This window comes from Euleptes europaea, chromosome 1, assembly GCF_029931775.1.
Source record: "Euleptes europaea isolate rEulEur1 chromosome 1, rEulEur1.hap1, whole genome shotgun sequence".
Classification (NCBI taxonomy): domain Eukaryota; kingdom Metazoa; phylum Chordata; class Lepidosauria; order Squamata; family Sphaerodactylidae; genus Euleptes; species Euleptes europaea.
In genome coordinates, this window is record NC_079312.1 from 147,028,926 (window position 1) to 147,044,309 (window position 15,384).

At 41.4% G+C, this 15,384-nt stretch overlaps 2 protein-coding genes across 2 annotated transcripts; both read right to left on the bottom strand.

Moving 5' to 3' along the window:
* Nucleotides 1-1,682: 1,682 nt before the first annotated feature.
* Nucleotides 1,683-4,519, bottom strand: ATG101 (autophagy related 101). The gene is made up of 2 exons (XM_056853974.1): nucleotides 4,229-4,519; nucleotides 1,683-2,328 (listed from the first exon to the last, which is right to left on the bottom strand). The coding sequence occupies exons 1-2, from the start codon at nucleotides 4,478-4,480 to the stop codon at nucleotides 1,924-1,926; spliced, it is 657 nt and encodes a 218-aa protein (XP_056709952.1). The 5' UTR covers nucleotides 4,481-4,519; the 3' UTR covers nucleotides 1,683-1,923.
* A 345-nt stretch (nucleotides 4,520-4,864) lies between these two features.
* On the bottom strand, nucleotides 4,865-5,172 carry LOC130481309 (40S ribosomal protein S27-like). Its single transcript, XM_056853975.1, has one exon. It carries the CDS (start codon nucleotides 5,153-5,155, stop codon nucleotides 4,913-4,915), a length of 243 nt encoding a protein of 80 aa, XP_056709953.1. The 5' UTR covers nucleotides 5,156-5,172; the 3' UTR covers nucleotides 4,865-4,912.
* Nucleotides 5,173-15,384: the final 10,212 nt, after the last annotated feature.

Consider the following 15,384-nt stretch of genomic DNA (forward strand, 5'->3'; position numbering starts at 1 on the left):
CAAAATAGAGAAAACTAACCTCGATGGACCAGTGGTCTAACTCAGTATAAGACAGTTTCACATATTCATGAATAATGGTCAGGATGACTTCACAGCATACAACTCTATATTTCACCATGAAACACAGCCTCTTTATCTATTTCATTTGTATCCCAATCTGTCTCCAAGGACCTTAGGGTTTCACATATGAGGGTTTCTCTTTTTATGCTCACAACAGTCTCATGAGACAAGTGAGGCCGGGAAAATAATCAGTGAATGAATTTAACAGCTGAGCTGGCTTTTGAACCAGCTAGAATCCACAGTGGAAACTGCTTTCCCAGAATTCAATTCTACAGAATGAACAAAAGTAAAAAGTAAACCAACCTGAACCAGTCGGGTAAATCAGCTCAAATCACATGATATGATCCAGTTTTAACCTTTCCTCTAGAACAAGAACAGCAATACAGTTATGCCAATTTACATGTGTTTGTACTCCTTTTTGATCTCATTTGCACAAATTATTTAATGCCTTCCTTCTCGTCTTTTCTCACTTTCTTCACTCTGCTAACCCCATTGCCATCTCAGCTTTAATTATAGTGGTTGGAAGTATCTCTCAAATGTCCTGAGGAGATCTGACCATCTCATTATTCCCTTTAAAGTGATCACCTAATTTCTGAGATTTCCACAATCAAATATGACTGTGTTGATTTTCTGGACAACATGGCACTCGTGTGTATTTTGAATTCTACAGCTATATGGCCTCGGTCATCACTTAGTTAGACAACACATCCACCTCTCCTGCCTCAGGCTCTGTTCAGGATTCCCAGCAGGCACACCACTGGCCAACACCATCGGTGCTTCTCCAAGCTTCAGTTCTGTAGACCAAGTGGAACTAGATTCCAAAGCTGTTGGTAAACTACATAAATTAGTCTGAAGTACAATAAATTAAGTCGAATGTGTTTATATACTCTGAAATTGTTTGAAGAGTATCCAAGCAGAGCTGCTTGATCCAAGTAGCTTGATCCAAGCAGAGCTACTTGGAATAATTTTGGATTTTTTCCAATATACTCTTTCTGAAACTACTTTCATAAGGTATGAACAGCCAGGCTTTTTATTTATTTATTTTTTAGATTTCCAGGCTACTGTTTATTATACACATAACACTAAACTGGAAAAAATATATACTAAACCTGGAGAATCCTTATTGTTTCTAGTACTGCAACGGACGCTCTTCCAAAATCTACAGAAACCCAGGTTTGCTGAGGTCTGGACTGGACCGGCAAGACCAGATGACTCTTTCAACAAGTCTATTAGCTTAGAGCCTTTTCAAATCCCAGACTCACAAGAAAAATACAGGCCCTTGCCACACTGTTTTCCTGAAAATCATGCACAGAAAGACAGGGTTCTTATAATAAGGTTCAATTCTTACAAAGCCACAAGTGGGGTAAGGATAAAGATTGGGTAGCAGAAAGAAAGGCACCCATTTCGCCAAGGAAAGTAATTCTAGCCTTGGCAGACTTGCAAAAGATTGTATAGTTAAGAAATCAAGGCATCTGTTCTGAATATAAGTTTAGAGCTCATGGAGAGCACCAATCTAGGATATGCCTTATGGGCTAAATTAGGGTAATCCTCACTAAACATGCACACAGGTTTCTCTCACAAAAAGACATAACTGTAGTTCATCTAATGGAGCAATGAAAAGGGAACTAAAGGAGGACTCCAGAATTCCTTTCTTTATTATGAGGATCTAGAGAAGTGGTGTTGTTTCCATCCTGGCCCTGGATGGGTTTGGAAATTAATGAATTAGAATAGAGTATCTGGGCGTCAAGACTCTTGGGTTTTCTGGGAGAATGGATGGATTCAGTACTCTGAAGCTGTGTGAGGGCAGAATGCTAGTTGCTTGTGCTGCTTCACAATGATATCAGGTCCACATTCTCATGGGCATCAGAGTGCAAGAGTGTCCTTAATGAGGCGCCGCATTGTGGTGGTGACAGAGGTCCCAAGTGAGTCAGTTATCTGGTAAGAAATCTTGTACAGGTAGGGCTGGACATCCCGCAATCCTGTATCAAAGACATTGTCCACCTCTGACTGGGTGGGCATCTTGGGTAGGTACTCATGCCGGTTCATCACCTCTACAATATTGATGATTTTCTCGCAGAGTTTCTCACCCACTTTCTCACGACAGATCTGCCGCTCCTGCTCGTTAGCCAGGCTCACCACATTCACTTTGACCGTCCACACTTCCCAAGGGATGCACTCATCTGAGAAAGGCCACCGTGACTTCTTCTTCTGATAGAACTCCAGTGAGATCTGGCCTATCCCATCATTGCCAGAGTTTCGCAAAGCATCCTGGGAAAATGAAACCACAGTGTGTGATTTACAGTGCAATCCTAAGAATGTATACTCAGATGTAAATCTCACTGAATTCAATGGAACTTTCTTACTCCATAGTAAGTATGCTTAAGATTGTAGCATTTGAAGACTGATTCTCCAGATATCCATTTTTTTAAATTTTTTATTAGAAACATTTGTTCGTACAATAAAAGAAAAAGGAAAAAAACCCTAGATATATCATTACTTTGAAAAAAATCAAATACTGGTGATACAAATTATTTTAAAAAACAAAACTAAAACAGTGCTAATATAACTAAAAATACCCATAGCACTTAATCAAATACTACTCTATTTGTCTAGTTAACTAAAATCTGCATTATTAATATATCACTCCCTCTCTACAAGTTACCCATTAAAATGCTTTCTCCATCCTTAAAATTGCTGAATTCCAGCAAGCATCAAGTTCTTCGGTATTTTTATCGTTGCTATAGTACGTCAGCTTAATTAAATTATGAAACATAGAAATCTCTAGTCCGTGTACCAACAATCATGCCATGCATTCACCAAGGAGCAAATAAAGCTGCACGTCACCATTATAGATAATGTGACAGCTTTCCAGAATTTGGAAAATCAATCAAGATGCAGGATTGTTTCAGGACAATATTTGCTAAAAAGGGGTGATTCCAGTCTTCAACGGCCAGGACAATGATTAAACACCATACAACACAATGAAACCCAATCTCTGCCTTACAACCATATTTGTCCATTGTCCTCTACTGTGCCTAATGTCCCATTTTCTTTTTCATCTTCTCCACAGTTTAAACATTCATGGATAGGAAGGAAAATAAACAAGAAAAATGAGGCTTCTCCAGTTAAGTACATTGTATCACAATATGAGATCTTGAGGACAGAAATCTAAGTTTCCTCCACTGTACACTTAACCAGAACATGGTGCTTGCAGAAATGTAGTGAGCCGTCCCTTGTGTGTCCTAAATCTTTCGAATTATAAATGTTGCTACATTGGCAGAGTGCATAGTTAATATAACTATGCGCTCTACCAATATTCAGTAGTAAAACTGAAACACGTTAGCAATCATCCAAAAGAGTTGTGAAACACCACCATGCAGTCCTGAAGGTGACATATGTAATAAACAATCAGGGTTGGTTAAAAAAAAAAAAAGCAGCTACAGGAAGATATGTGATATACAGTACAATCCTAAGGAGAGTTACTCCAGTCTAAGCCCATTCATTTCAGTGGGCTTGGACTGGAGTAACTGTCCTTAGGATTGCACTGATAACATTCCATTAAATCTCTCCTTAGGATTGCACTCAGTCGAGGAATTCTTGACCATGCTAGAGTGTTATAGAAAGTTGAGAACCAGTGTCAGAAACAGGCAGGGATAACCAGCTGGATCACTACTGGCAGTGACCAAGTTTATCCTTATTCCAGCATTGCCACCTTTACTTTTGCCCACATAAATGGTTGGTTATTACTGACTCCTGTGGCGAAAAGTGAGGTGGTTGGGGATTTGGTGGGACAAAACCCAGAGACTAGACGTCTAAGTCATCACTGACAAAGTTTTTGCTGCACTGAGTGTCCGAGGGCTCTTTCTATGCTGAGTACAAACAAGAACTGCACTCCTCAGGGATCCTTGCAGTATACTAGTGCTCCCTCCGTATATAACCTCACTCATTATAATGATTGGCTTTTTACCAGTCACAAGCTGGTCCTGTCCCTTTAACAGAGATTTAATGGAATATTATTTACCACAAGCTGCCCATTTCCATGTTAAGCCTCTATTAAAGGGAGAGGACATTTCCCCCCCTCCAGGCCAGCTGGCAGCCCTAGTCTAAGAAAAACTAATAGTAAGATATTACCAAAAATAAAATAATAGTTAGACATGGAACACTTTACCTTAAATTCCCCAACAGCCTTTCTCAATACCCGGTCGAGCTCTTCTGAAGAAACCCTGACATAGGTAAAATCAATGAAGTCACAGTCAACATCTTGGGTGCCAACGGTCCCAATGGAGTAGGTTCCTTCCTTTTTGTAATGGAACTTCCCTGTGCTGCGGTGGAGCAGTACGGTATGCAACACGGCCAGCATAGATTCTTCGATTTGGCGACCCTCCACTGATACCTCCAGCACCTCTGAACGACAGTTCATCTTGGCTTTTGCAAAGGAAAGTAGGAAAGTTACCCTCAATAAAACAACAGTGTGACTGAAACTGAGAATGGCAGGAATATCCAAGAACGAAAATACTGTTATTTAAAAGAATGGTTTTACAGAAAAGGGAGATCTTTTGATTAAGGAAAAAATGGCTTTAGTGGTATGATCAGGGGAGGGAGAGGGGCAAATTTGACCAAGACAGACCAATTTTTTAAGCCAATTTTTTAACCATTTCCCGCGGGGTGTTTCATATAGAGGGCGGACCAACAGAATATGATCAATTGAGTCCAGGGAATAGTCACAGCCCATGTTGCTCCATCCCCTGATCAGCCCTCTTGAGCCTTCAAGCATTTGAGCTAACCCACCCACCAGGTGGTGCGCATAGCCCCACCCACCAGGGACAACCAGCTGCTTAATTTAATGCTTCTTTCACCTGAAGGAGCATTCTTCTGTCAACCTGGCATTTCCTCCAGTGGGCTGGCACAGGACAGTTGGGCAGCCGACACAGAGAACCACTGTCTGAGTGTGACTGAACACAGTGGTGATTTTGTAGCAACCTGGACATTTCACATCCATGAAGTAAGAGTTAGTACTCTGGACCAAGAGCTTTTTCTTATGCTTCCTGTTCTCCTCCTCAGGGGAGGGATGCAGGAGATTGTTTGCCAGAAGCATGTTTGCGTAGAGACAGCTACAGCTGAAAAGGAGCCAGACCGGAAAGGGAGAGCAAACCTATGTATCGAGTAAGGCCCATTTAGGTCAACGAGATTTGCTTCTGAGTAAACACACATAGGGTCTAGCTGCATCCAATCCAGATCATTTTGATTTGGTGCTGGAGTAAGAATAGATCTCTCTCGCTCCTTACCACTTAGTAGCCTGGCATTTTTCCATTTCTGAGAAACAGCATTGCAAAAGACAGGTGTTAAATCAACTGTCTCAACTGGCCAGAAAAAGCTAGTCCACTCCTGTCCATTTGACATGGGTTTGATATGCAGAAAACAGCAAGTGATTTTTTTTGTGGCAAGCAGTTAAACATCATTATCTACTAGCTGTTGCAGATTATACTGCTCTTAAAGGAAAGTTGCAGGGGCTAGATCAAACCCAGGCAATGTGAAGGAGAAGAGAAACACGGTAGTCTGCAGATAAGCAAAATGGAAGTCCAGTGGCACTTTATAGATTTTAAAAAAATATTCCAACACTTGTGAGACAGAGCTCACTTAATCAGATGCATAAGAGTGTAAATCCATCAAGCCTGACTTTATATACACAACAGAAAAGGAATGTGTTTGTTTATATGTGTGTGTGTGTGTGTGTGTGTGTGTGTGTGTGAATTACAAAGAAAGGCCAGTTTAAAGCAAGATCCAGACCAAAGAGTAATCAAGCATGGGTATGACACTCCTAACCACTGTTAAAAAAGTAAAGGTCCCCTGTGCAAGCACCGGGTCATTCCTGACCCATGGGGTGACGTCACATCCCGACATTTTCTAGGCAGACTTTTTTATGGGGTGGTTTGCCAGTACCTTCCCCAGTCATCTTCCCTTTACCCCCAGCAAGCTGGGTACTCATTTGACCGACCTCGGAAGGATGGAAGGCTGAGTCAACCTTGAGCCGGCTACCTGAAACCAACTTCCGTTGGGATCAAACTCAGGTCGTGAGCAGAGTTTGGACTGCAGTACTGCAGCTTTACCACTCTGCACCACGGGGCTCTTGTATGTTACATAGTCAAAATATAAAATCTAGTGCAAGTTGAAATGAGATAAGAAAAAATATAGCAGAAGTATTAGGTGCAATCCTAGGGACACCTTTCTTGGAGTAAGCCCCATCCAATAAAATAGGACTTCTGAGCAGGCCTGCTTAGAATTGCCCCATTAACAGTCATAGTGAGTAAGAAATGAGTGGTCCCTGTTGATATGGCATTTAACTTCTTGATGAATGTGATTTCAGCTATTTCCCTTTGCATTCCCCCTTTGAAGTTCTTCTATACAAGAATAAAGATCAGTAGCAGAATACCTTAGAAGATTAAAATGGTGAACATTTAAAGCTTATGCTGGTACACATTTTGTTAGCCTTTAAAGTACCACTGGACTCCTATTTTATTTTGCCACTAAACACTGACACAACTATGCTCTTTACTATTCAGATAGTACAACCCACCTTGAAAATATCAGGAATTGCATATGCAGTTACCATATGGGGAAGTATAGCAGATTCTGTTTGATGTGACTGCACTTCCAGAGGTGGAGTGAGAAATAACCTGGCATTTTTTTGAATGTATCTAAACTGCCTCATACCAAGACCTCAAGAGAGTTAACACTTGAATTATGTGAAAAAATACTTCTCTGAAACAAATGAAAACAAGGGGGGAAATGAAAACAAGAAAAAATGACAAATATTTAAGCTTTCTCACATAATTCCTCCAGAACTGTCTTAGACAATTAACTTACTCCCCCGCCACTAAAGTACACCAAATCTCGAATATGGATTCTCTTGGAAAACATGGAAAACAAAAAGAACTCTACCTCTAGGATTGGTAGCTGCCTGGAAAAAAAAGTTCAACTCCCTAATAGAGGCTTAATGAGTAACATTTACTATGACAAGCTTCAGCTGCCCATTTCCATGCATTATCTACATACCAGTTTCCCACGTCTGACCCACATCTGTGGATATCTAAATCTGTAGATCAGGGCCACACAGAAAGAAAACATATTTCTGCAAACTTGGGGGAACCCCCATGTTTGTAAAAAAAATCTGAAATCCTTAAGAAATTCAGTTGGGGGTGTGAAACCCTTAAAAAATTCAATTGGGGGGGTTAAACAAAAGTGTTGTCTGTGCATCTGCAGACACCATAAAAACCTATCTCCTTGCCAGCCCGGGAGCGGAGAAGGAGAGGGTAGCTGCAGTGGCCCAGATACAGAGAGTGGGGCCTTGCTTCGCTTGGAAGCAGCAGCAGCAGCACCAATGAGGGGGGAATGGTAAAAGCGAAAAAGCACATTTGGGGGGTTGACATCCCCCCAAATAAAAGATTGATCTGTGCGGCAAGGTTGCTGACACTGGAGTGGGGCGGGGGAGCTGCCAGGAGACTCACCACTGCTGTTGATGTGTGTGTGTGGGAGGGGAAGGTGTTGAGTGGGCGGCCTGGAGAGACAGAGTCCACACTGCTGTTGATTTGCATGGAAAGGGGAAGGTGCTGAGCGAACAGGTGGCTGTGAGAGTCACTAGTGCCGTTGATGCGTGTGTGTGGGGGAAGCTGCTGGGCACGCAGGATAGTCGCAGCTGCTGTTCTTACTGTGGGGGAAGAAGCTGCTGGGTGGGCTTGGGGGGGAGTAAAAGAGAAAGAAGGGAGATTGGCTTGGGGGAGAAGGAAAGAGAAAGAAGGGGGATTGTCTGAGGGAGGGGGAAACAAAGAAGAGAGGGGAGACTGGGGGAGAGAAAAGAGAGGGGAGAGAAAGAGGGGCAGATTAAGGGGGGAAAGGAAGGGGGACATTGTTTGAGAAGGGCTGGGGTAAGAGAGGGGCAGATTGACATACAAGAAGTGAGAGAAAGGGGGTAAGAGAGGACTGCTAGAGGGGGTAGAAAGAGAGGAGAAAACATACATGGAAGAGGTGAGGAGAAGGGGGGTTAGGGAAGATTGATAAGGAGTGGGGGCAGAATGAGAGAGGAGGGAACTTTGACAGAGAAGAGGGGAGAAGAAAGGAAGCAAAGGCAGGGAAATGTCCCCTTGTCCATATACTCAATGTGGCCACATCTGTGGATACTTACATACAGAAAGTGGGGCCATGGACATAAAGACAGCTCTTTCTACAAGCCTGAGAAAAGCCCCAGGTTTGCAGAAAAATCTGAAAAAATTAAACAACAACAACAAATGATAGAAGCACCACCTGCAGCTTTAAGAAACAAATGTTCTCAGTGGCCATTGCTAGGAAACCACAATAAAGTACCAGTGTGGTTAGTGTGACTATGATCTGTGTGACCCAGGTTCAAATCCCCACTCTGCCATGGAAGCTAGCTGGGTAACCTTGGGCCAGTCACACACTCTCAGGCTAATCTACCTCACAGGGTTGTTGTGAGGATAAAATGGAGGAGCGGAGAATGATGTAAGCTTCGTTGGGTCCTCGTTGTGGAGAAAGTCAGTGTATAAAAGAAGTAGATAAATAATAAATACAGCTGAAGATGGAGGGCAATTAAAAGGTAGATTGGTTGGTGAGTAGGAAGGAGAGAAGGCAGCAGGGAAAGCTGAGGATATGGGGCTTCCAAGAAGAGAGAGTAGTGTTGGGAGGGGATACAGGGGAAAATGAGATGCCTCCCACAAATCCTTAGATACAAAAGTAACCCTGTGCCAAATGCAAAGACAGTAATCAAATCAACAGCACGACAGCCAAACTATATCCCCAAAACACAAATTAGTATTGCATATTGATACACATTCAAGAATTAACATATCAATTTTCACAATATTACAAAATTTTTATAATGAATTTCCCACAAGTAAGAACACAGGTAAGCATAATATTTCAGGTATTGTTCTGTAACTAAAAACACAAGCAAGACTATTGTCCAAACAATAGTCTTGATATAGCTAATGCCAGTTCCTCCTCCTCCGTGTATGAGTGAAACTGATAAGAATAAAGTGATGAAGCCAGACAATGACCAGCAATGCTGAGGAGAGATGAGAGACGGGTGTTCTAGATAACTTCCTGTTTCGCCTTACAAGGCAAGGCTTGTAGCACCTTAAAGACTAACAAAAATATTTTCTGGTAGGGTATGAGCTTTCGTGAGCCACAGCTCACTTTTTCAGATACCTGAAGTATCTGAAGTATCTGAAGAAGTGAGCGGTGGTTCACGAAAGCTCATACCCTACCAGAAAATATTTTTGTTAGTCTTTAAGGTGCTACTGGACTCTTGCCCTTTTCTACTACTGCAGACAGACTAACAGGGCTACCCACTGTGAAGGCAAGGCTTGTATTCAATCTTTATATTGTTTGCATCTTTTATTGCATACTGTCTCTTTAACTTCTCTGCACCTCTGCTAATTGAAAACAGCTGTTAATTTGTATATTCTCTTGAGCCATGTCTTCCCTTGTCAAGCTTGAGTTATAATACTTTTAAAGAATTCTCAGGACGTCTATGGTGGTTAACAAACAAGATATGCGGGTGAGTTGAGATGCAATAGTTATTATATTGGTTAATGATCCTCTTCAGTATTAATATTATCTATATCATGGATATTATTTACAGATCGAAGAAGCCTTGCCTTGTAAGGCGAAACAGGAAGTTATCTAGACCACTATCTCTCATCTCTCCTCAGCACTGCTGGTCATCGTCTGGTTTCATCACTTTATTCTATCAGTTTCACTCATACAAGGAGGAGAAGTGGCATTAGCTACAGCAAGACTATTGTCTGGACAATTATACTTGCTTGTGTTTTTAGTTAACAGCATTCATTCTCTATTTCCTTAGCTATTGTAGGTTCTTCAGCAAACTCTGCCTGATTTTAATTGCTAGCCAAGTAAACCTGGCCATTCTTGCAGATAAGTTAGCCATTGTATCCGATAGGAGGAACTCTAAACGTTGCTTTCTTAAAGGTCTGGGGCAGTCCACTAGTAATGGGATCAATGAGCCTGTACGAATGTGATCATAAAGATTACACTCAAATAGCACGTGTTCGGTGGTTTCAAGTGCATCCTGTTTACATATGCTTTTACGTGCTTCTAATGGTCATTTATTATATAACCCATCCCAAAATGCGAAAGGCAGGGTATGATGCCGAAGAAGCATAAAAGTGCTGCGATATTCAGAGTTAGTAATACCAAAAAGGGGTCGCCATAAGTCGGCTGTGACTTGACAGCACTTCACACACACAATATTAAACCGATATGGCATAGAAATATTCCTAACAAGCAATTGGGACTTCCGGTGGTGCTGCTGGGGAGAGCACTCCATTTCCCCAGGCTGTCCTGGGAGAAATCCAAGTTTGCGTTATTTCTGGGGTACATAGATACCCCAATCCGACCCTTGCAAGTGGGTTGGAAAGCAGGAACTCCCTGCAGCCCGCAAACGCGGTTTGACCTCCTAGGTACTCTGAGGGGGCTTTTTAAGCCCCTCGGAGTCCTGGACGCCGGTCCTGCGAGGGCACTAGGGAAGGACATCGCCAAAACGCAACTTAGGCATCAAGCTCCACCCTCCACCACCTTAATACCAACATAAGGACTACATAAAGAAAAGAACCTCACCTCTTGACACCCAAGTGAGTACAAAAGAACTCTTCGTCTACTTACTGGAAACTTGAACAGACGGGGGCCTGATAAGAATATTTCTGGGACCCCCATTCCTCCTTAATCCGAATTGAAAAAGTTTGATCTGAGTTAGCCATCGGGATTAGCGACAGGAGCCTTATCAATCCGATCAGCCTAAACCATAATAAAGAGTCGGAAGGATACCTTTTGATTGACAAGAACTATCACCAATGGGTCCAAGGGAAGGGGAGGGTGATTTTTCTTCTTGATTTTCCGGCGAAGAATATCCTGCCACGTTTGCTGTAAGGGAGCGCCTGGAACGGAAGACCCTCTATAACAACCTATCTATCATCGGAACTAAAATAACAGGAAGTAGTCGTAGGACCGATTACGCGTCACACTCGAGTTACTTGGAAATCATTCCTGAAGGAACAACCAACGAGAAGAGGCGGTAGAAGGTCCACGGCACTAGCAACTTCCTGTATACTTCCTGATCAGCCCGACCTAGAGCGACCGAAAAAAACTCACTGGTATTTCAAAACTTTAAAACGCAATTCTAGAGCCAATTTCGACTCTTTTCATCCCGAAAAAATTATAAGGCTGATGTTTGAATTATTATCTTTTAATTAGAACTTTAAAGGCCCTGTCTGTGGACATGTATTTTACCAGCTTCTTTTGGCTTAATACATAGCCCTGCCCCTATGAAATCAAAGGGAATTTTACAGAATTCAAACATGGAAAAAAAAATACAGGACATGCTTGCTAAACATTCTGAGGCGACAATTAAACAATTAAAACAGATTTCAACACAGATGGCTCAACTGATTTCAATGATGACGACTCTTGACCAATCATCACAGGTAGGCAATCAGAAGTTGGATCTGGTTATAGAAGACATAAAAGTCTTGAAAATTCAAACGATGACTACAAATACAGACATACAAGCAATGGACTCTTCTGCCCAAAAAGTCATGGAAGAATACAAGGATACAAAGAAGAAGACAGAAGTTCAAGAAAGCAACCAGCCGGCGATAAAGAGATCAGACATACAAGAAATAGACTTTTCATTTAAAAAAGTCATGGAACGACGTGTGGATGTAAGGAAGAAGAGAGCAGGTCAAGGAATACAGATTGAAGCCACGATGGAGATGAAGCCCAGAAAGAGTTATTTTTGGATACGTATCCTGTCTGAGGAAATGAGAGAGAACAAAGAAATCCTGTTCCCATACCTGACTGGCCTATTTCAGTTACAGAAGGAAGTATTAGACCATGGTTAAAGGATTGACTTAAACATGATTGCTGGATCCAAAGGCTTTGATAGTGTGGACGGGTGGCATGGCTATTAATGATGTAGTGGAATTAAGATTAAGACATCATTTTGGGAATAAAGGGCTAGAAATTCTTGAGAAAAAAGACTGGATTGTTAAAATGTTTGAAGTGGCAGAAATGGCAAAACTCACAGCTATTCTAAATGAAGAAAATGACGTTCGGTTTCTGGGGGAATGGGGGGCGTGGATGCATTATTGTGAATATGAGTTAAAATTGGGAAGAATGGAAGAATATTTTCTAATCTGATCCAGAGGATTATTTTTGGTTTTTTTTATAATGAATAAGCATAATTATATTTACTAACAGATTATGGTTTTTTTTTATACAGGATATTGATAGTTTATTAAGATTAGATTAACTACGATGAGATGAACTTTTTATTAAGAGGAAGATAGAGGTGAAGGGGAAGTCAAAATTTTCCATTTCTTTTTTTTTCTTTTTTTTTCTTTATTATATGTTATGGAACTATAACAACTTTAGGTTAGAATTGAAATTTTATATTGTCATAGATGTTGTTTAATGCAATGGAAAATTTTTAATATAAAATCCAATAAAATCTATATAAAAAAAAGAAATATTCCTAACAAGCAGCTCTTTTCCAAAGAGAGGATTCAGAATCTTATTTAAGTCCTGTTGCCTCTCTACCTCAGCTACTCTGCTCTTAGGTAGCTCCTTTGCCTTCACTAAGGCCATTGTTAAGAGAAACTGATGAGATAGGCCGTAATAGTCCAGCTTCTTATTCAGTGCTGTTTGCCAGGATGCTGTAAATGAATCTGATAATATTAAGGTTGTCAGCCCCTTTTTTTGGTGTTGCAGTTTTAGGCAAATTATAATGGTGATGACCCAAAGCCTGGCCTGAACTGTGATCATCCCCGATTCAATTCTCAGAGCTGCATTTGAGATAGAATTCGGCACCTGAAAGATTTTGGTATAAAGCTTTTTATCAGAAAAAGAAGGCGCTTGTCTAAAATTTTCCCTTCGAGTTTAGCCCAAAGAATTCCTCTAGAGATGGAATCAAAGGCTGATTTAAAATCAACAAAGGGAATATAAAAAAGAAGACTTTCCCTCGGAAGTATATTTAACTTGTGTTTTTAGTTACAGAACAATACCTGAAATATTATACTTATCCACGTTTGTCAGATTCAGGCGTCCATCCCTAGCATCCCATAAACAGACACGCTCAGGCAGGTGGTCCTAAGCAATGCTAATTTATTAGGAGCAAAAAGGTAGATTGACAGAAGTTGACTGCCTCTCACGCAGGAGAGGGTGTTAATGGGGTCTATGCAGGTGGGTTACAGTATAAAAGCATTCTAGGCAAAAAGCAATACAAAGTGAAACCACAGTGCCGTACTAAGAGATAACGATTCCCAGAGAATCAAAGACATAACATGGATACAGGATAAACAGGATTTGCAGCAAGAGAACAAGACCTTGACCAGCAGCCAGAACCTGGCCTTGACAGGAAGCCAATCTCTGGCCTGCAACTGCCAAACCCCAACTTCAAAAGAAGCAAAGGCCTGACACTTTTCAAACGAAGGAAAGGCCTGACAGCGTTCTTACTTGTGGAAAATTCATTATAAAAATTTTGTAATATTGTGAAAATTGATATGTTAGTTCTTGAATGTGTATCAATATGCAATACTAATTTGTGTTGTTTTGGGATATAGTTTGCCCATTGTGCTGTTGATTTGATTCCCACAAGTCCTTGCCAGTGCTCTGCTTGTTAAGCCTCTATTTAAAAGAGGGGAGAGGGCATTTTTATTCAGGCCTGTTGGCAACCCCAGTTGCAGTAGAGAGATAAAGTTTGGATGATGCAGCTGTTCTCATCTAGTAGAAAAGGGCAAGAGTCCAGTAGCACCTTAAAGACTAACAAAAATATTTTCTGGTAGGGTATGAGCTTTCGTGAGCCACAGCTCACTTCTCCTTTCTTCAAATAACAACCTGTGTAGCAGGAATTAAACAGGGGAAGTTTTGGCATTTCTTTACCAGGTCAACTTGGTAACAAAACTGATCCTGACAAAACGGATAAGGGGAGACATGATAGAGGTCTATAAAATTATGCATGGTTTGGAGAGAGTGGACAGGGAGAGGGTTTTCTCTCTCTCCCATAATACTAGAACACGGGGTCATCTGCTAAAGCTGGAGGGTGAGAGATTCAAAACAGATAAAAGGAAGTATTTTTTCACACAACGCATAGTTAAATTGTGGAACTCCCTGCCCCAGGATGTGGTGATGGCTGCCAGCTTGGAGGGCTTTAAGAGGGGAGTGGACATATTCATGGAGGAGAGGGATATTCATGGCTGTTAGTTAGAATGGACACTAGTCATGCTGCATACCTATTCTCTCTAGTATCAGAGGAGCATGCCTATTATTTTGGGTGCGGTGGAACACAGGCAGGATGGTGCTGCTGCACTCGTCTTGTTAGTGGCTTCCTAGAGGCACCTGGTTGGCCACTGTGTGAACAGACTGCTGGACTTGATGGGCCTTGGTCTGATCCAGCAGGGCCTTTCTCATGTTCTTATGTTATCCTGGCATCCTAGTGGGGATGATATAATGGTGGATAAGATATAGTATCTTTACTGATGTTCAAGCTGAAATGTGTGCGCCTCTGTATGCTCTTGCAGGTGTGTGTGCAATATATATATTGTTTGCATTAAAAACAAACTTTCAAAATGTTGACACTGATACCACAAAAGAGAAAAGTTGCAACCTGGCAGTCCCAGGAACGATATGGACCTATGTAACACAAACAGAAATAATGTCTGTGAGCTCTCAACAAATATGCTGTTATTACAAACAGTTTGCCCCTCACAAGTTACAACCCTGTGAACTAGATCAGTTACCCTATCACTCCAGCTGTTCCTGAGAATCCCATTTCCTGCCCCCTGTTTCTGCTTAATTTACACTACTGGGCAATGATGAATTTTGGTACATTTTTTCATACCATTCTGTAGGTTAAGTATGGTTTTGGGATATGTCTTTAACTAAAGAACAAGCACCTTCTTTGCTTTTAAAATTGTACAGTATCGGTAGGACAGAACAACAGATTAAATCAAATGCATAATTATAGGATGGGGGAGACTTGTCTTAGTAGTGTGTGTGAAAAGGATCTTGGGGTCTTAGTAGACCAAACACTGAACATGATTCAGCAGTGTGATGCAGTGGCTAACAAGGCAAATACGATCTTGGGCTGTATGAACAGAAGTATAGTGTCCAGATCACACAAAGTGATGGTATAGCTTTAATCTGCTCTGGTTAGACCTCACCTAGAGTATTGTGTTTAGTTTTGGGCACCGCAATCTAAGAAGGATGTAGACAAGCTGGAACGTGTCCAGAGGAGGG

Excerpts from the sequence above, each read along its gene's own strand:
- LOC130481309 (XM_056853975.1), bottom strand. The coding sequence starts at position 5,155 with ATGCTTCTGGCAAACAATCTCCTGCATCCCTCCCCTGAGGAGGAGAAC.
- ATG101 (XM_056853974.1), bottom strand. The coding sequence starts at position 4,480 with ATGAACTGTCGTTCAGAGGTGCTGGAGGTATCAGTGGAGGGTCGCCAA. Across the intron at positions 2,329-4,228 it reads AGGCTGTTGGGGAATTTAAG|GATGCTTTGCGAAACTCTGG; the intron begins GTAAAGTGTTCC and ends TCATTTTCCCAG.